The sequence below is a fragment of the Pleuronectes platessa genome, chromosome 5 (assembly GCF_947347685.1).
Source record: "Pleuronectes platessa chromosome 5, fPlePla1.1, whole genome shotgun sequence".
NCBI classification, from domain to species: Eukaryota; Metazoa; Chordata; class Actinopteri; order Pleuronectiformes; family Pleuronectidae; genus Pleuronectes; species Pleuronectes platessa.
The window spans coordinates 15,634,222-15,656,359 of record NC_070630.1 but is presented as its reverse complement, the minus strand read 5'-3'; the positions used below and the strand labels follow the sequence as shown (position 1 = coordinate 15,656,359).

At 40.3% G+C, this 22,138-nt stretch overlaps 1 protein-coding gene across 1 annotated transcript in view; it reads right to left on the bottom strand.

The window, feature by feature from the left end:
* veph1 (ventricular zone expressed PH domain-containing 1) overlaps positions 1-22,138 on the bottom strand; it is an 84,693-nt gene that overhangs the window by 19,372 nt on the left and 43,183 nt on the right. The window contains exons 10-12 of the mRNA XM_053422993.1: positions 20,032-20,171; positions 19,063-19,197; positions 10,455-10,572 (exon numbers count right to left, since the gene is read on the bottom strand). Of these exons, the coding sequence (XP_053278968.1) occupies positions 10,455-10,572; positions 19,063-19,197; positions 20,032-20,171 (393 nt within the window). The remainder of the gene's footprint in view (positions 1-10,454; positions 10,573-19,062; positions 19,198-20,031; positions 20,172-22,138) is intronic.

Genomic DNA, 22,138 nt, shown 5'->3' with positions numbered 1-22,138 from the left:
GTCTCTACCAGCTTTGCACATCTAGAGATGGAAAGGTTTGTCCATTCTTCTTGGCAAAAAAGATGAAGCTCAGTCAGATTGGATGGAGACCGTCTGTGAACCGCAATCTTCAAGTCTTGCCATAGATTCTCTATTGGATTGAGGTCTGGGCTTTGACTGGGCCATTTTAAGACATTAACATTCTTTAATCCAAACCATTCCTTTGTAGCTCTGGCTGTATGTTTAGGGTCATTGTCCTGCTGGAAGATGAACCTCCGCCCCAGTCTCAAGTCTTTTGCAGACTGCATCAGATTTTCTTCAAGGATTTCCCTGTATTTGGCTCCATCCATCTTTCCCTCTATTCTGACCAGTTTCCCTGTACCTGCTGAAGAGAAGCATCCCCACAGCATGATGCTACCACCACCATGTTTCACTGTTGGGATGGTGTGCTCAGGGTGATGGGCAGTGTTGGGTTTTCGCCACACATAGCGTTTTGCATTGAGGCCAAAAAGTTCAATTTTGGTCTCATCTGACCAGAGCACCTTCTTCCACATGTTTGCTGTGTCTCCCACATGGCTTCTGGCAAACTCCAAACGGGATTTTTTATGGATCCCTTTCAACAATGGCTTTCTTCTTGCCACTCTTCCATAAAGGCCAGATTTGTGGAGTAGACGACTAATAGTTGTCCTGTGGACAGATTCTCCCACCTCAGCTGTGGATCTCTGCAACTCCTCCAGAGTAACCATGGGCCTCCTGGTTGCTTCTCTGATTAATGTTCTCCTTGTCCGACTCTTCAGTTTGGGTGGACGGCCTCCTCTTGGTAGGTTTGCGGTTGTGCCATATTCTTTCCATTTTCTTGTGATGGATTTTATGGTGCTCAGAGAGACGTTCAAAGCTCTGGATATTTTTTTATAACCTAACCCTGCTTCATATTTCTCCACAACTTTATCCCTGACCTGTTTGGTGAGCTCCTTGGTCTTCATGATGCTGTTTGTTCAGTAATGATCTCCAACAAACTCTGAGTCCGTCACAGAACAGGTGTATTTATACTGAGATTAAATTGCAGACAGGTGGACCCTATTTACTAATTATGTGACTTGCAAATGTGACTTGTGAATGCAATTGGTCGCACCGGATCTTTGTTATGGGTTTCACAGTAAAGGGGGTGAATACATATGCACTCAACACTTTTCAGATTTTTATTTGTAAATAATTGTGAAATCCATGTAATATTTCCCCCCACTTCCAAATGATGCACTATTTTGTGTTGGTCCATTACATAAACTCACGATGAAATAAATTTTAATCTGTGGTTATACCATGACAAAATGTAGAAAAGTCCAAAGGGGGTGAATACTTATGCAAGGCACTGTATATAGCGCTTTTTTTAACAGTGGAACCGTAGCAGAGAAAGTGTAATGATATAAAAGATAAATTCATGCAAATAAATCAATAGGATTAGTCAGTGTAAATAAGAGCAAACAATTATAAAAGTTTTTACAAAAAGGCAATTAATTGTTACCTGAACAATTAAAGTCCCTGAACTGTGGACTGTCTTGTGACTGCGGTCAAAGAAGCTTTGGCATCACTGGATTTGTAGTTTTTTAATATAGTGGGAGTAACAGGATTTCATGACAGGAATCAAAACCCAACAGATTAGCACAAGCATCTGTACCTAGAAACAAGCCACATTTCAGCCTCAGGTTCAAATCACCTTCATGTTAGTTTTGGGTTTTTATAACATGAGTGTGTGCATGAGGTGGTGAGTGTTTCTGGCTGGAGAATAACAGCAGCGAGACGAGGTGTGAGGAGGACGTGGAGAAATGAGTGCTGAAAGAAAACAGAGGGTGTGAACCAGCCGACAGCGCTGCACTCTCTCACCCCTGTTAAATATCAATTATAGGAATAAGATGTGGTTGGAAACAAGTGCCCCGCCCCCCTCCTGTGTTAAATTTCAAGTCCCCCCCCCCTTTGAGTGACAGTAGTTCCTGAGTGGAATGAGTGCAGAGTCATTACCAAGAGAAACGTGTAACATTTCGAGTTTTGCAAAAACAAGTTTTACAAAACAGTTAAAGCAAAGCAGATACAGACACACACCCACACACACGCACACACACACTACTGTATGTGCTACTGCTGTTTACGGATAGATCCTTGGTTCACTGTTAGGTCCGAGGAGATTATGTCACTAATGCTAAATTCACACATTGTTGGCAGAATGAAATAAAGAGGAAAACACTGGTTGTGTTGACTAACTTGTGTTCAATACTTATTCTAACCTCATAGTAAATAGGAGCCTGTTCTCTTTTACACCAAAATTAGTAAGTAAGTGCAAGTTTTAGTCTGAGGTCACACTGGAATACCGGTGCATGAAAAGATGAAGTGAAGTGAAGCCAAATCTTCTGGATCGCCCCATAAACCCTGTCTTCTCCATGTTGGTGAATGGGAGATCGATAAAACTAGTCCATGGTAATGGAGATTTTGGATATGACTGAAACCAAGTAAAAATTATGTTAGTATCTATGCTGCTGTTGTTGTAGTTTTTTTTATTTGCTCACAAATGATTAATTGTTTACCTTTTGAATCCACACCGATTTATTGCTGCACTTGACCTGAGATTTCTTAAACTATAGAAACTAAAGTTGAGAGACAAGTTTCATTTTTTCTAAAAAATCTATGAAAAAAAGGTAAACAACATTCTGACTAGAATCAAATACGGTACAAGAAAGCAATAGTACATTTTAAAAGATCTAGTCATAAAAAAGAGGGCTATAAAACCTCAGAATGCAATGAAACTTGCAGTCCCGCCAAGGTTCACGTGAACATAACGGTTCTGAACTCATCTAAGGATGTGCCCTGGTAACAAGTAAATGAGTGATGAGATGAAAGATGGAAGGTTTGTCATTAGATAATAAATAGAGCTGTGAAAAATAACGCGTTAACGCGTTATGATTAAATTACAGGATTAATTCGTTTTTTTTTTTTTTAACGCATTTAACGCATGCGCAGAAGGACCTTCCAATTCCGCCGCCTCTGCACTAGTTGCCGCTCTAACGCCGGGTTCACACCGGACGCGGAAGCGACGCCGAAGCGAGGCGTAAGCGCAGCGCCAATCCTCTGGCTCCCATCCACTCCCATGTTAAACCACAGCGCTGAACACACCGGATGCTGAAGCGTAGCGTTGTGCCGCGGCTGCCTAGCGCCGTGAAGCGATCGTTTCGACGTCGAGTCTATTTTTTCCGCGACCAGCCAAGCGCCGGCGCGCCAGGGATTAGCGCTTACGCCACGCTTCGGCGTCGCTTCCGCGTCCGGTGTGAACCTGGCGTCACTCGCCGGACACATTGTGCAAAAGAAGCGGTCAGCTTTACTGTCAGAGAATTTGAACAAGTTAGTTTGCCTTACCAACTGGCTAAAGATCGAGTAGCTAAGATGGCCTTTAGAGGCATTAGATTGTATCATGGTGTGGTTAATGGTTGTGTGACAAAAAATATAAAAAATGTCAACCATCCTATGGCTAAGAAGCTCAAATAATTTCTGTTTAATTTTAAAAAAAAAAGTTTTATTCAACCACACAATGGCTAAGGAGCCCGAATTCTGTTTAGGATGAAGATTATATTAATGTTCCATATGGAAAAGCAATGATAACTGCTGAAGAACTGCTGAGTTGCAGCACAAAAGAAAAGTTAAATGTCATAAATCTTGTTTTCACAAAAATATTCCCGAAAAAATCGGTAATGTGATTAATCATAATTAATCCATAGAAACCTGTGATTAATTTGATTAAAAATTTTAATCATTTCACAGCCCTAATAATAAAATTAGTATCCACTCTTTTCAATAACCGGGTATTAACTAACTATAATATGTAACAGCCCCAATGATAAATGCCGTCTTAATTTTTTATCAAGTGTCTCTATAGCCCTTGCACTCATGACACTTGCTTTAACTCTGGTCCTCTGTGATGAATTTATCTCTGTCGCTAGGGAATCTACTGAATTTGCAGCATAACGGCTGGAGGTGAGAATTTATGTCCAGTGTATCTACAGTGACTTATGGAGGAAAGATGGAGAGTCCTGCTTCGGCTTCTCCATCTTTTTTCCCGACAGAGTTTCGGGAAAAAGTTTCATAAGCATGTTTATAAAAATAACTTTTTGGACATCAAATGTCCAGAATTCCTCTGGTTATGGGTTTTTATGGTGATGAATAGTGCACGCTTTAGTGAAAACACTCAACAAGGCCAGACACAATGACTGACGTATGATGCCCGAGTGAACATGTCAAACCCGTGCAACTTATTCTGGCACGTCTGCACACGCACGCACACACACACACACACACACACACACACACACACACGCATGCACACACATAACTCTGCTCATTACCACTCACTTCAAAAGCATTCCAGTAGTTAAACTCAACAGTATATCATAAAGCATGATGGAGTTGCAGTAGCCACTGACTCCACTTTGGCCTTCACAGTGGAAAAACACTTCACCTTTCTCTAGTTTCTTCTTTATCATTAAATACATTAGAGCAGCTTGTGTGTGTGTGCATGTGCGTGTGTGTGTGGGTTGCATAGCAAGACGCTCAGGCAAAGTCAGCAAGTTTTTTACAATAGCGAGGCAATATAAAGCATGATAAAGAAAAACTCTGGCAGCTAATGTGAACAGCGTGTATATATATATATATATATATATATTAGTTGTTGTGTGCTGCTTATACTGGCTGATAAATACAAAAAGTTGGTCATGTGAAAGTGCAACGTCCTCATCTATATCAAACTGATGTCATGACGGGTGTCGGTGAGATTAGTCATCACTGTCACTTTATGAAGCGTGACCCAAGACACTGGAATATAACTGGGCAGAGTTCAGTTGGAAATCTTAGAACTTTGACATATTGAGCTTTTTTTAATGGACATTTTCATTTTGGTGAGAGACATGCACGACTGTGTACATGACCCCTTTGAATTTTGCAGCAGTTTCTGTCCAATATCTGATGAAATGGACGCAGGTTCTGTTGTATAATAACTTGTCAGACCTGCAGGATCTCTACAGCGCTCGGTCAAGGCTGGAGGCAAACTACACCTCTGCAGGAGGTCCAGCCTTTTGCTATACCATAACAAATTTATGGCAGACACTTTTTAAATTCTCAATCATATATAACCAAATGATGTTCATGATGACAAATGATGAATGTGACTCATGTTTGTAACTTTCAAGATGTTAGTCTCGTCCCTAGTAGTAGTAATAGAATCAGTACATTTTGTCTGAGGTGTAGTCTGGTTCATGATAGAGAGAGAGAGAGAGAGAGAGAGAGAGAGAGAGAGAGAGAGAGAGAGAGAGCACCTCAATATCTACATTTTACTTCCTCAGATACTATATAATAAAATAAGATGAGTTTTTGGTAAAAGGGAGCAGTAAGCCTTTACATTTATAGACTGACACGCAGAAGGAGCATCTGAGGCCACAAGGACACAATTGCTTTGGTAAACACATGAATCCCCAAGCACAAAAACAACTTACTCAAACATACACACACACACATCACACACACACACAAACATACACATGACACAATCGCAGTGGGACAGTCATTTTCCCCTCTAAATCCTCCTGTGGTGAAGTGAGACTTGTGTGAATACGAGAGGTAATCATCCGGCTTCCTCTCCCTCACTGATTAGACTGGAACAATGGCTCTAATTTGGCGGCTGCACTGTCGGATTGGGCACACTGGTGTGTGTGTGTGTGTGTGTGTGTGTGTTTACTTCTCTGTGTGTGATTGTTTGTGTGTTTGAAGACATGGATGACGAGACAATGACAAAGAGGAAAGAGAAAATGAAAAGCTGTGAACCTAATTTAATGACAGCTTCTTTCTAAATGAACCGTATGAAGATCACTCCGCACATCATCTGACGTCCTGGGTTCTGATTACTGAAAAGTGAACTAAACTCTGCTGTGTTATTTTGTTATATTATTAAGTGAGCTCAGCCCTTTAAAGAGGTAATCAGTAATATTTATCTGTTTAATGTTTTGTAAACTTCTGGATGACGGACGATTCGTAATCGAGGGGAAGCTGCAGTGTCGTCCTCAGTGGTAACTTTCAGATGATTTTTACTTTCTAACAACATGGAGCTTATTAAACCGATTATACAACTCTGTAACATGATGTTTTATAATGATAAAATTGATTGTAAAAATGAATGTGTAATTTATTCTAAACACATGGTTTTAACGAGTTGAAGTTGCTGTGATGAGAAGAGCCAGTGCTACCGGGACAATCCAATCAGGATTTCTTTTTAAATACAAGCAGTAAATACTAGGATACTCTTACAGGAGTGAGGCCTAATTTTATTTTAAGATTTCAACTAATGCTGCAGTTTAACAAAACATCAATAACAACAGTGAGTTTCTCCAACCAGGACCTAACATTTCACCGGACTCTTAACTGTTCCTACGTTACACCAGTTTAGTTTTAATGTAACCGTGTCAAGTTAGAACTTGGACCATGTAAATGTGGTGTTGAGAAGTGGATTGTGCCACGATAATAACACACTATATACATTTACAAATACACATATTGTACAGAGCAAAAAACACTCTATACATTCATACTTGATGATCATTAAAGAGTGAGTATTTAGTTCCCTTTTTGAGTGTTTTTTACTCAACAACTGGTCACTGATTTTTGTGTCTATTTTGGACGATGTGAACGAGAAGGCAAATGCAAATACAGAAAAATGCAACAACAAGAGGTGGGAAAAGATGTTGAAGAGGAGAAAAACTGATTCTCTCACCCAATGCCAGCTGGGATTGGCACAAGCCTCCTTGTCATGCTTGGAGGATAAACATGTTTGCAAGGCCACAAAATGTGTTTTAGAGATTATAAATATAAATTTGTGTCCAGGAAAACTAAGTTGAATCTATATAAAGTATCACAGTCCATGTGTTATTATTTCTATGTTGTACCGATTTTCTTTTATAACAAAGTAAAATAGCCTGGCATTGGCAGGCAATTCACAAATGTTCCCCGAACTTCTTGATTTGCATTGGGGGCCTTCAACAGTGACCGAGCACAACAACAACCAATCATAACAATGGGAAAAGCAAAAGTTGTTTTGTTGTTTTTCTTCGGCGAAATGATTCAGTGGCTCTCCTTTGTTATTCCTCGAGTCAAACCCACCTCATTTGAGATGAATGGTTGTGATCTGCCCGACTGGTTTGAGAGCAGATATAAATCAGTGTGAATCAGAGCGGCGGCAGAGTGAAAACAAATGGTCTGGGTTCCAGGTGAGAAATAAAATTCCTTGTTTTCTTAAGATGTCCAAATGTTTCACCAAATGTTTACACACGATCTTTAGTTAAAACCTCTGTGATGTGGTCATTCTCCCTACAGGGCTTATAAACAGAAATAAAACATACACCCACATGCACACAGTAAACTTTAACTGCCTCCCATCCGCCTGTTTCCGTCCCGTGCAAACAATTCCCTGCCTCTGGTTGTAACTGATAGAAATACCTGCTGGTATCTTATTGGCCATCAAACAACAGCATGCTCCTGTACGGTAGAAAGGCTCCAACTACTTATTAGTGATACCTGACTTTATTTTCACTTTCCCCAAAGCCGCAGTCCCTCTCATCTTTTACTTTTTCCCCCCCTCCTCGTCTCCTTCCATATTTCCTCAGCAGAACACATGTGCCACAAACTGGGCTCCTCATAAATAACTAATAACTGCTTCCATGTGAGACTGACAGAGAGATGACCATAGATTTAAAGCCTGTTTCTCTACTGTTTGCTCTGTAAGGCTGGAACTGTCTCTCACTGATTTACAGTAAAGACTAATTTACTGTCTCATCCCTCATCTACAAACGATTTGTCATATGTGTGGCGTCAGAGTGGAGCAACAATAGAGAAGAGATTAGCAGCAGAGGAGAGAAGCTTAAATAAATCATGAATAGAAGCCTGAGCAAGAAACTTTGAAAGACTGTATAGAGATGAACGATGCATCTTTACTTACTCCCCCTTTCCAGAAATAAGTCAAATTACATCCTGGATACGAATGCTGCCATTTTGCACTATGACATCATTTGGAGTTTGCTCAATAGAGGATGAAGCTGAGCTGTCGAGGAAGACAAGTCCTCATAATGTCACTGTGTAAAAAACATGAGTAATACCTGGACTACACACACACACACACACACACAAACACACACACACACACACACACACACACACACACACACACACACACACACACACACACACACACACACACACACACACACACACACACACACACACACACACACACACACACACACACACACACACACACACACTAATCTAAAATAGTGATTTAAAGACTTGGACACTTTTCCTTGAGTGACTTCATCAGGACAGGCTGCTCATCAAAGACGGTCACTGGTCCAAAGTCAACACATCATGACTGAGTCACGATGGCAGCGACTGACTGATTACACTGGCTCTTCCTACTCGTGCACTCTAGAGACTGAACGAGAGCTGATCATTGCCCTGTTTCCCTGCACTGTTCTGGGAAAAGATTATTTGCCTTGAAGTTATTTTGAGGGAAAACATCTCATGGAGCTCTGCAGCAGTTTCTTACGTCAGACCCCAGAGGAACACAAGGCAACAAAGGGCTGCAGGAGCAAAGCCAGTATGTTATTTAAAGTGTGTAATGTGATGGTTGTTAATACGTGAGGGTGCAAGTTGTTTTTCAAAGGTGGAGGGCACCAGTTTAAAAGATAATTACAGCTCACCCCTCCATTCCTTCCATCCTCTCTTCCTGTCTTGATTTCAAGTTGAGTTTTTTCTCTACATCTTGGTTTTATTATTATTTTATTTTATTTTTGTTTCAGGTCATGAATTTATTGATATTGGATATATTGATATACTATACAGGCACTGACTCAGCACCTCTATTTCATACTGCTCCACAATGTCATCACACCTTAATGCTTGCTTTGCTTGTGTCTCTTTGAGTTAAAGGTCCAGTGTGTAAGATTTAGGTGAAAGGGATCTATTGGCAGAAATTTAATATAAAGTACTCGTTGTTTTCTTTACCCTAGAATGAGCTTTTTATATTTAAATACTTTATATTTACACCAGGAGAGGGTCCTCCCTACGGAGGCTGCCATGTTTTTCTTTTTACAGTAGCTCCAACTGGACAAACTCAACATCTTCTGAATATTAATGACAACTGACGGCTGCCACAGGTTCTCTCCCATGTTTGGAAGGGGAGAGTGAGGTGACGGGTGTTCAGCTGTAACATGCAACTTCACCAATAGATGTCACTAAATTCTACACACTAAACCGTGAATAAATGTCTTTTTAAAGCTTAAAATAAAATAAAAGTGTTGACTTATCTATTTATCTCTCTATTTACTTATATATCTTAGACCATTTTAAAGATAAATTATTTAGTTATATTTATATGTTGACTAAATTGTATCTACTTATTTATTTATTTTCAACTTTAAAAACCCTACTTTAAATCTCTGGTATGACTTACTTCTCTTTTTGTATTGTATTATTTTATCTTTGTCCTTTTCACGCCTCATTAAGAATCGTAATTTTTTTTATCTTCATCATGATATCTGTCTTTGTAATCCTACCTTTATCATTTCCTCATTTCAAATTAACGATTTTTGCATTAGTGTTTCCTCAGCTCCTGTTAATCAGTCTTGCTCTGTGTGTGGATGGGGTTGTGTGTATTGTCTTTATTGCTTTTCTTCTGTAAGCACTCGTATGGAGACCAGAATCCAGGTCACGGGTTCCCCAGCTCGTCAGGAGCACTGGGAGATATGTGGGGTCTCCCTCGGCTGGTAGACATCGGCTGAGGCTTGGAGGGTTTATAAGGAGGTTTGGTTTCCTTGTGCAGTTGGTTGTTTGCGGTCAGAGGGACAACACCTTCAGCTGCTTCTCTGAGTCTCTGTTGTTGTTTTGGGGTCTTTGGTTCTGCTTAATTGTTGTTTGCCCATTATTATTCAGTCCATTGGTCCTATTTTTCTGCTCTATCTTTTTGATAGATTTAATGGGTGACGGTTTGGAATATTATTCCCACCATTGCCACCATTTTGCTAGTTTTGTTTTGTTAGTTCCCCCCAACAGTTGCCTGAGTGTACCAGGTTTTGTATTTCTTAGGGGGAAACATAACAAGTGCTGTACAAATAAAGTCGGATTGATTTATTGGTTGATTGATGCCTTCTCTGTACCCTAACCCTTTATTCAGTGTCTGCTCAGGATCACCTGAATATCTCAGCACTCAGATCTGCTTCCACTGAACCCTAGACTCCTCTGCTCCTCAGTAATACGCACTTTGTGCCTGTGAATCTGTTTTCATGTATACAAACCATAACAGCTGCTGGTGGAGGCGTCCTGTTTTTCACAAACAACTTGTTTAAACATGTTCACTCGACACGGTTCTACTCAACTATCGTGGTATGTGTGTGTACCTGTGGCCTTCTCAGGGTTGTTACACATGAAGCAGAGCCAGCCTCCTTCCTCCTCACTGTACCCGAACAGGTCGAAGAATCGCACCTCATCCAGCTGGATCTGAAGACTGTCCAGGTCCTGAGGACAAGAAAAAGAGAACAGACAGAAAACAGATGAAATATAATTCAATTTAAATCGGTTCGAGGATGTATCATAGTTTTACATATCTTTTTCAAACTGCGTTTTTATTGAACAATGTCATAGCTTTAACGCAAGCCTATTCAATTCATTGAATTACTATGTTTCTATGTATGTTCTTTATTATTAATCCGTTTGCTGTGTTTTTGTATTATGTGTGTGTGTGTTTATTTAAAACTGGTTGTTTTAAACTTTTTTACTTCCCTGCTGTCCACCTTGAGCTAGTGCATCTCAAAGGGACTTTCCCTTAAATAAAGGATAAATAATACCTAGAGGGAAGTCATGATCCAATATCCCACACATCTGCACACTCTCATATATAACAAGTTAAGGTTATAGGGCTCCAGAGCTGCAGGAAGGCCTGCTCTTTGTTACAAGGAAGTTTGTAAGTGAGACCCGAAAGCAGAGAACATCATTCCAGAGGCTGGGAGGATGTTACCACAGACCACAACAGATGGAAGCTCTTCATCAAGGCGCATATCCAGAGCGGTGAGAAAAGGAGATAGGATGTGTGGAAGGAGAGGACAGAAAGCAGACCATAGAAGCCAGAACACCTGCAGGAGGTGTCACAGAGACGGTTACTCAAGATCTAAGCTGTTAAGCTACAGTGGGCACTGCAACTCAACCACAGATTTCACTTACGCTACATACACCGAGCTAATACCACTGAAATCATCGTAAAAATAAAACTTGCAACCCAAACGCTATGCAATAGAAAACATTTCAAGTGGTTTAAAGAAGTGCAAGGGGAGTTTCTGACACGTGATATACCCAGATGAAACAACCTTGACAGGTCGCTAGCGAATCACAGGGTCAACATAGAGAGACAAACAACAATCCAATAAACCTAACCACAATCTGCATATCATAGGACTGTGGGAGGAAGTCGGGGGAACCCGCAGGAAACTAATGCACACACGGAAAGAACATGCAAGCTCTGAATAGAATTGAACCAAGATGACAGTGTTAACCACTGCATCGTCGTGCCACACCACGAAGTATCCTTTATAAAGACGACACTGATGCATCAGACCCAATCCTGATCCTATTCTTCATAGTTATTAGATAAAACACATTAAAGCCATTTGTGAGCCTGACCAACACAATCACACAAAACATCAACTGTTCCTCTGTGTGTAAGAATAGAAAGAAATGGAATCCAACAGCTCCTCAATACAAATCTCTGAGGAACTCCTACACATGGCCAGATCTTTACTTCACATGAAATACACACAAACACACTTGTGACACTTACACCCTTGAGATAAAACATTTTCTCATGTTTATGGTTTGGAGAAAGACCGAAACATTTAATGAGATGATGGATTACTGTATAGTCCTCCATGACAAGAAGCAGTTTTATGCCTGTGAACGTGCTTCATGTATTTACCTACACTTCTGTAGCCATATCTTCACCTAATACCGACAGTACATACCTTTGTGTGGTTGCTGTAATGTGGTTCACAGTTTAGATATCCTGTAAACAGCCGCTTCATTATTTATCTTAACCCTGACCCCGCTGTGGTCCTTTCACATTTTCGGATGATCCGTTTAAGAACCTGAGAATTTCTCACTGCAAAATCAAACCCACAGGAAACTGCCCTGAGGGAGCTCGCTCTAAATGAATGTAAGAAAAACAGGTAGCTGTAATGCCTGAGCCACTTGTGTGTTTGACCTTTTGACCTGTTTCCCATGTGTCCTTGATGTTAATGAGCAAGGATGTAAATGTGAAAGCTGGTTTTTAAGGGTGTATTCCCATTTACCCATTTCCCATACCAATGAAACCTGGACATAAAACACAAATTCCAGCATGCACACACACACATACACACACACACACACACTGATTGAAAGACTGATTGTGTTGTTACAACTTAAATAATTGAGGCGAAGGAGCTCTGCCTGAGGATACCGATAAATCAGGACCATGTGAGGCTGAGGCTGACGACCATCTGTGGGTTTACATGAACGTTAACAACCTCCTCCAATGAAGATCAAGTTTCTAACCTTTGTAACATGCCCCTATGGTGTTTTTATATGATACAAGAAATATCATTAACAAAATAAGATTAATAATACATTGGTTGATTTCCACTTTGGAACTGCAGGTTTCATTTGTTACATACTTAATGAAACAATCCTGTAATTTCACCATAGCATACCTCCGATACCTCTTGTTTCAATGGAGGCATCATGATTGGTATTAGAGGAGAAGGTGAAGTGAATTAGCTGTATTTATCAGTGGCTGTATATAAAAATGGATGACATTTCTCTACTTCCTCCCACTATCCAGAAATGAAGCCAACAAATCCTGGACACAAACGCCTAGGTGATGGAGAAGTGTAGGCTTCACCGTCCATCGTTGTATAAAGTATAAGATAAGATCTAAATCAGAGATGCTGATCAAGACCAAGGTTTATCTGACATTAGCATCAATTTATAATCTGTTAGATAGTAGTCGATTCACAGGCTCATAATCAATGTTGCCTGATTCTCATCTAGAGCGAACAGTACACAAGCAAAGTGTTTTGTGAGTTGGTTTAGTTGAAGCTACAGGGGAGTAGTTGAGGGAGGCTGAGATAGATGCTGGGTTGGTTTGCATATTTATAAATATTTGAATATGAAGTTACATCCAAGCTATTTTAAGAAAAATTGAGAAATCAGAAAAACTTCTAAATATGTAACTTTGAGGAACAGAGGGAAGTTTTATAGATATAATCATTACCAGATGGGAGGGACATTATGACGAGAAAGGGACAGAGCGGCCTTTCAGAAGATACATGTTGCAAGAGAGAGAAAAACCTGTTTGTGATTATTGGGCAATACAGCCGATATGAGATAGAAATGAAGATAGATTGAGAAAAGACAACTAGAGAAAGTAGAGGAGAGATGGATCAGAAAAAGGTTGGAAAGAGAGAGAGGCAATGAATTATTCTAGTGGTGCATTTACTCAAGTACTGAAATTATACTTGTCTGACACTACAGTTTACATGGAAATGTACTTGTTGCCTCTCTACATTTATGTGACAGTTATAATTTGTATTTTACATAAGAGGGATATAACGAGTTTATAAGGAATTCACGCCAACTACAGCAACATGGTTTTTGTATTCATTTCACTTTGAGAGGAGTTTTCCAAAGTCTGTTAATGATCCAAATGCTCCGTTCAATTTGAGGGAATAGAAAAAGGCATTTATCAGACAGAGGGGGAATGTTGAAAATCTGCTGTCAAGTTGCATTCTGGGAAGTGACTTTGTTTTGGTGTAGCTGAACCTAAAGGCAATTTTTTTTTTTTATCATATCACGTAAAGAGCCATGAGCTAAAACCAAGTGTTTCAGACAGGGGCTAAAAAGAGGGGCTAATTTGAGGAAATAAGTTTGCAAACCTTTTCAAGTAACAACTTCTAACAAGCCCAACAACTTTATAGAAGTACTATAATAAATCCACTAATACTTTTTTCTACTCAAGCTGGATTTAAAATTTGAGACTTTGACTTAGTAGCTGTTAGTCAGCTGTTAAGCGACAATGTGAAGCAGTGAATGCAGAACCCACATCTGAGTAAGGAAAAATTAGAAAGATAACACACATTTGTTTCAGGGGTCCTTTACCAGAAATCCTGCAGCCACTGTCTGTGTGGCGCCAGGCTCACCACACTGTATAGCTGACAGCCCATAATGCACAGGGTGAACGACTTGTGTATGGTTTGAATAAACTGTGTAGGGTTTGAAAAGAAGCCGTGTTTAGAGCGATAAATTAGAAACCGAGCAACAGGCCAATGTGGAAAAACACAAGCCCATGTTAGATTGATCAGGACCAGAGACGTGGATTCAGCAAACAGAAAATAATCCGTCTATCCTCACGTAACCCCTATATACGCCCCCCACGTTCTCTCGCTACAACTCCCTCTATCACTGTTTTTTGATCGTAATTATAATTTGATCAAGATGCAAGAGCTGCTCACGACTGAGGAGGGGGGAAGAAAAGGAGGAGAGGAGGTCGAGGAGGAGGAGGAGGAAGAGGAGGAGGAGCAGGCGGGCAGAGAGACAGCAGGAGGTGGAGGCAGGAAGATAGACAGTGGGAGGGTAGACCAGGAGAAAGGTGAGTGGATGAGAAAGGGGAGTGTGTGAAGGGGAGGGGGGGTGGGGGTGGAGATGAGATGGATGAAGATGGATATGGACATCCGCATAAGTGAAGATTTATTCATTATTTATGTCTGTCTTTCTTGTAGCTAAGATGTCTCGCTTTCTTCTTTCCTTCCTGCCCCGTAAAGTCTTTATCTTATCTCAGCCTCAGCTTTACTCTCTTGATTTTTTAAGCCTTCCTCCGTCCTCCTCTTCCTCCATCCTCCTCCAGCAAACTTTATCTCCACCACAGTTGTATAAACAAATGCTCTCACTTGGAGGAACAAAGGTGAAACAATACTTGTGAAGTATCTCCTCAGTGTCAGGCTTCCACTTTAGCTCAGTCCCCAATCATATCTCGCACCAGGTCTTCCTTCTTTTCCTTTTTCACTTCCTCCTCTCTCGCACTACATCCTCTTTTCTGCAACAGTTACTCAAGACTCTATGTTCGTCCATTTTATTCTACAATTTCCCAATCTTCCTATGTGTTGTTTACACGTGTTCGGCTTCCTCCTTTTACCAAAGCTAATCTCAAAATCTGACTATCGGATCGTATTTTTCATTCCTCCAGGTTGCGTGTTGTGTAAACACATGATGGTGGATGTGTCCTATGCTTGTTGCTGCTGCGATCATCCTAACTACCAGGGCACACAGAGATCAACACTTCCGCCGAGGACCACCAGTCCCTTATAAAATTTAACTTAAGTTCACTAGCTCCAGATCTTATTTGGATCTAGAACAAAAAGCACACACAACAAAAATGTTGAAAAAAATCTCTCATTGTTAAAGAAACAGAAATGAAAATCCTGGACCCGCACATAACTTGAAATGGTTCTTTCTTGAGCTATACCTATGTGTCAACCTTCTGTTGCCACATGGAAAGTTGAGTTCCGCTCAACTTCAACCATACCTCACATGACACAACAGAGACACAATGCAGTCTGACAACGAGGTCACCCCATTCAAATTGAATGACTTGCATTTCAACTACCACCTGCAAAGTGTGAGTCCAGTGTGAGGGTTGAGACTTTTCTCTCCCTTTTTTGTCATCTTGTTTCTTTGTCTATTATTTATCAGGACTATACAATAACCACTGGATGATTGACCATGAGACTTAGTGGAAGGATGTGGAATGTGTCAGGGAAGTCTCATTCTGATCCGGATCAGGGGGCGGGTCAGGATGTTTTTTTTCACTTTCCTTAACATCGTGAGACAGAGTGTTTCGACATTTTCACCAATTCCCCAGGGAATAACGCTTGACTCTAGATGAAAATCGGGCATGATCTGTGAAAGTCTGTGAAAATCGGTGCAGCTTGATTGAATTTAAGGGGACTGCTGGGCCTGGGCAGAGGTATGCGTTCTATTTTGAGTGCTTTCTAGTTTCACCCTGTATCTTTATCACTCTATATCTGCATGTTTGTGCTTCCAATCTTTTCCATTTTACCATTAATCTCCTTTTTACTGTGATTCAAAACATGAAAATGATTCAGCTCTGCAGATCTTTGTTTTCATCTCTTAACCCCTGACAGACTCTCCAGCTCTTTTTTTATTATCCCTCAAACCTATAACTGTTTATTGACACTGTATCTCTATCAACCTTTTTATCCTCAGTATCTCACAGTATTTCATGCTTTCTGTCCTTCCATCCATCTCTGTCCTGCAGTCTTTGCCTCCCTCATCCCTCTTATCTCCCCTCACACCAGCTTTCTATTATCTCTGGGTCATAAAACTACTAAACAGAACTCTCAGAGGCCAAATATGAGTCGCTCTTAAACTTCTGAAGCCCCATAAAGCCCCTGTAGGCTCCCTTTAAATCTCCCTGTCAGTACAGATATAATTGGTAACCTTTTCAGACTCATATACGTTATAGCCTTCCACCTTTCGCATCTCTTCTTTCCTCGCCTTCCACTACATGTGTTTCTGATTGGCTGACGGTGCAGCTGGAGTGAAGCTGGAGGTCTGGTGGTGGGAGAGAGCAAGAAAGCAGAGAGGAAATGCGGTGCATATGGATGGAGGGAAAGGTTGTGACCTTCTTCTTCCCTCGCTCCTGTTAAATCTCATCCTCTTTGTTCTGTGGTTTTTCTCTGTGCTCCCTGGAAAATGAGACCAAACTTATGTTTTTTTAAAGGAAAAAGAGACGTTAAAAGTCCTTTCTGTTAGTCCGTACTTGACAGGTTTAAGGGATCATGGTCCCGAAACGGACTTAATTAAGACGACTGGTTATATGTGACTGATCTTTACAGTCTTTATATACTGCTCTTTTAGTACACAGCATCATTTAATATATTAACTATTCAGATGGAGACGGCTGAAGAAAAATAATTTGTTTGTGTTTATCTGAAGGCGTGTTTTATTCATTCATAAATATCAGTCCCCTAAACATGCCTGTTTTGTTCTTCAAGCTCCAAGAAATATGTTTTTATAAATCAATGAAAACGTTGAAAAAGTCCTGTTGAGCATGTTACAGAAAGTGAAATTCCTGGATCTGCCCCCTGATACAGACTTGCACTGAAAATGGGTCATGGGTTCTTCCTTGGATCATGCCCCACACCTCCAAAACATTTCATGGAAATTGGATGAGTCGTTTTTGGTAAATACTACTGGAAAAAAACAAAACAGACAAAAATAGAATCTCCTTGGCAGAGGAAAAACGTCTGCTCTGCTCGTCCACTGAATTAACAATAATATTATTTCTTTGACTTTGGGGAAAAGCTTTAATAATTCCTAAGAATGTTCAAAAACACTGCCTGTGCAAAGCTTTTGTGTTTTTGCCCCAATTTGTGCCTCACACACGGAGCTGCTGGTAGCACTAGCAATGACTACATCCTACATGAGTGAGATGTATTCCTCTTCAGTGGCTGTAAACATAACACACGGTCCACAAATCTTTTAAGTTTTTATATAAACTTGACACTGCTAGAGTTAAAAACATATATATATCCTGTTGAGCAGGTCAGTTGAGGTTTAGAAATAAAATGTAGCAGGGTGTTATAACACAGAAAAATTATTTGACTATTGCATCATCCCAACACTGTTTATCTAGAATAAACCAATGTTCCACAAAAATGTGATTGTGTGTTGATAATGTGATGATGCAACTATATTCTAAACAATCTACTACAACTCCACACTCCACTAACAAACTTTACTATAGTTGAAGATAAGGTGAAGTAGCTTTATAGAGAATAAGCCTTGAAACTCCCTGTTATCTCTCAAACTAGAGGCAGACGGTAGATATTCAGTCTTTGTTAAGGCCAAGCCAGGTGTACTGAGATAAATCTTGACCAGGGGGTTTGTAAACTTTATACTTTTAATGATATATCTATATAGCTGATAAAGAACCACAACTCATGGATAAGTACATATACATGAAATAAATATTTGCTGTAAGTCTGTAAGTCTTATGGTATTAGCATTAAATGAAATGTAACATATTACTTGTAATGTATTAAGACCTTTGACATAATAGTTTAACATATCATAGACTGTTTAAATCCAAATATTCCAATTGAACTATTCTAAGATGCAGCAGAGACCAAGCTGACATTAGCACTAACTCGACCTAACTGATGGATTTAACGTTTAACAGATGTTTACGATAATGTTTGAGCCATTAGACGTCACACACTTTGAGTCATTTCCATTTGGCAGAGGGATACAAACCGTACACATCTACACATACTGCATAAGTAGGATCATTATCATCTTCGTAAGATGTGTGCGTTTGGTTCTATGTGAACGAGCCTGAATGTGTGTGTTTTTTATGTTCAGGGCCCATATGGTAACCATAGATCATTGAAGCTACGATACACCTTTTTTAAAGAAAGACAATAGACAGCTGTATTATCTTTGCGGGTCTAATAACCCAGCAACCACTTAGCTTGTCACATTGTGAAGGGGCGGCACGTGAAAAACCACCCACATCCACGCATTTACAAAAACACACTGAAATAGGCACACGTGTCATCGTATATCCACACCTACATACCACACACACTCACACACACACACACACACACACACACACACACCACACACAAACAGACATGATGAAGAGTCAGGGTGAGCAGAGGCCTTGTATACAAAAATGTCCAGTTAGAGTTTTGCATATTTACACAAAGTGGATGTTGAACTTGGAAACTCTCCTTTGTTGGAGTTCTCTTTTTCTTTTTTCAGCACCGATGACTTCATCCCCTCTGCGGGAGACAGATACACACACACACACACACACACACACACACACACACACACACACACACACACACACACACACACACACACAGACACACACACACACTGGTCCTGTACCTTCCTGTGCAGGGTGCTGTGCTGTGTCATAGCCATGGGGAAACTGTGAGCCCCCTTCAACTGTGTCTTCCCCCAAAGTGAAGCCAGTCTCTGGACGCACTCGTCCCTGGAGCACAGAGGGACACTCGACTTACTCTGGTGGAGAGGGAAAACAAAAATATTACCACAATAACACCATAAATATTACAATGACAGTGTAGGAGGGGAAATGAGGACAAGATGGAGAAAGTGTGTGTTTGTGTGTGTGTGTCATCCGCTCCTTCCTCTTTCCCTAGCTGGCATTACAATGTTTTCATCCCTGCCCCTTAGTTTATTGGTTTGTATGTAAGCAAGGTTACTAAAAACCAACTGAACGGGTTACCACGGGTCAGGGAAATGTTTATGTGGATCCAAGAATAGTTTTTCATGTATTTCAACATTGACATTGTTTTCCTGGGGAATGTTGATGACATCGATTTTGATTTAAACAAAAAGACATATTTAGGGAAGTGATATCTATGAGTGTGAAATTTTGTGCAGCTTAATTGAATTTAAGGGGTTTTGGGCTTTGGAGGAGGTATGCCCTCTACTGAGTGCCACTGTAGTTATTTAGTAACTATCTAAAAAGGAGTATGATAGACAGTACGGAACATTTCAATGCGTTGGCAAGGAAAGCTAGACAGTTGTAGGTAACATACTGTATTGTATTCTATGGAGGTGGTTGATCAGAACGGGAGAGCCACAGGGGGACAGACAGAGATGGGAGACCCACAGTGGCAAAGTCCTCTGCCACTGTGGATCTCACCGGCAGCATACATTTATTAACAGAAATCAGTACGACAAAAATAATGTAACACTCAAACTCAAAAATCCGCCTGGCTTCTCTCATGCACAGACACTGGTGGCAGCTCTCTGTCTGTATGTGTCTCTCTGTGTTACTCTGCTGAGACACCTCCACTTATGCTTTGTAAGCTGAATACGTGGATGCACCTGTAGATGCAGCAGCATCATGCGGATCCAGAGATGCGGCTGTCGGCTGGTCAGGTTGAAGCAGGACTTGGTGTACAGGCAGTAGTGGCCCTTCAGAGGACAGGAGAACGACAGCTTGGCCACACAGCCTCGATTTGAATCTGTCACACAAAAATTATGAAATTATACATTTTAACATGTTGCTCTAAAGTTGCACTGAAACGTGAAGCTCGAGCTCTGTCTTAGCTGTTTCTCTTTTTGCAATGTGTCTTTGTATATCTTGCACATATGGACTTGTGTAACATTGCGTGATTCATTCAAGGGCAATGCCTCTCGTAACCATCAGAAAAACATCTTCTCTTCCCATCACGCCCCCGCTAACTTCCGCCTCTTTGCCAGGGAGAAGAAATAGCGCCTGTGGTTCACATGGAAATCCTCTGCTAGATCAGAAAGAAGTATCATGTTAATTATTATTGAAACAATCTGGATTTACAACTGTAGAAATTACTTGAACCATACTCTTTTAAATAAAAAAATGTCTTTATGATCCCTTTGTTCGTTGGCTTCTTTGTAAGTAAATACTATTGGACCAATTACCACGTAGCTTGGTGAACGGATCAGAGGGCGGATCTAGGATTTTTTATCCACTTTCATTTACATTGCAAGGTAGAGCATTTTTTCTAAATTGTCTCTGATTTCCCTGATTTTGATAACAATTCTGAAACAAAAGTATATTTTTTAAAGAAACAATTAGATACTTTTGGTAACACTGTTGGTGTTCACTTTCTGGCTGAAGTTTGGACAAGAGGATTGATGGGACTCAAATCTCAGGAGGTTGACAATGTCCACATCCAACCTCAGTTCAGCCTGGCAAGCTGTTTCCCCCTGTTACCATTGTTGTGTTGTTGTTTTTTTGCAAAGCTAAGCAAACGGGCTACTTGCAATAGCTGTTTATCTACCAGAGGGATGCATGATCTCAGTCTTCTCCCTGAGGGATTTCCAAAATGGTTACAGGAAAAAAGCTTTTCCTTTTAAAACTGGAATCATCGTCACCTCAGTTCACTGTGAAAACTGTTACAAGTTTGGATGAAAAATGAAACCCACTTTGGATCAGAATAATTTACAGAAAATCTCCACCTTCATTTGTTATTCTACAAAATTAGTCTCAAATGTCAAAGAAAACATCTGGTTCCAAAACATATTTGATCTCTCAACAGAGTGAGTGATATAACACTGTGTATAATATATCTGTTGGATAGATCTGTTCCGTCCTCATCTGTCGAGATCCATAACAGGGTTCACATGAAAGATGTAACATACAGTATCATGACACATCCATTACTCAACACTGTCAGATCTTAATGATGAACTCAAACATCTGCACACACGTATGAGCTACAATATGCACGTGTTTATACTGTTTCACTCATTAGCACAAGGTTGAGTAAATATGCGCATGTGCACTCGTCTGTGTAATCCTCGAGGAGAAGAAGGGTCAGCGGCTCAAGTGTAAGTCAGCCAGCGGTGTGATGACATCATCTACTGGAGACCGCATGTGACATCATATTATCCCGATTGTCTTGGGGTTGATTCTCATTTAGGGGCAAAGCACCAATTGGGAGATGAGGAATGAATTGTGCATGTGTGTTTGTGTCGTCCAGTTTGCACTGTTGTGTATTGTTGAATTGGTGCTTGTGAACATCTGCATCAGAATTCTTGCTGCAGACAGTGGTGTAGGAAGTAAATTAGTAATTTTACTCAGGTAAAATATTGAGCAAAAGTATGTACTTGCTTTTAAATCTACTAATAAGTACTTGCCAAATGCAGCCTATTTGGCAAGTACTTCACAGTGGTGAATGCAATAGTCATTATCTCAAAGGCTCAGTGGTGGCCTCCTCTGAATCCATTTCAGATCACAGTCTATGTAGCTGCGCTCTGATAAAGTCTTGTCTCTCATTTGATTACGTCAAAAAGTTGTGAATGAAGAGCATTTTAAAGATATCGTGGAAGAGTACCCCAAAATGAATCTACTTAGTTACAGTACAAATATATGAAAAGTTTACTTAGGTATAGTAACACAGTACATTTGCTTGGTTACATATTTAGTGGAGGTGAAATTGAGCTGAAC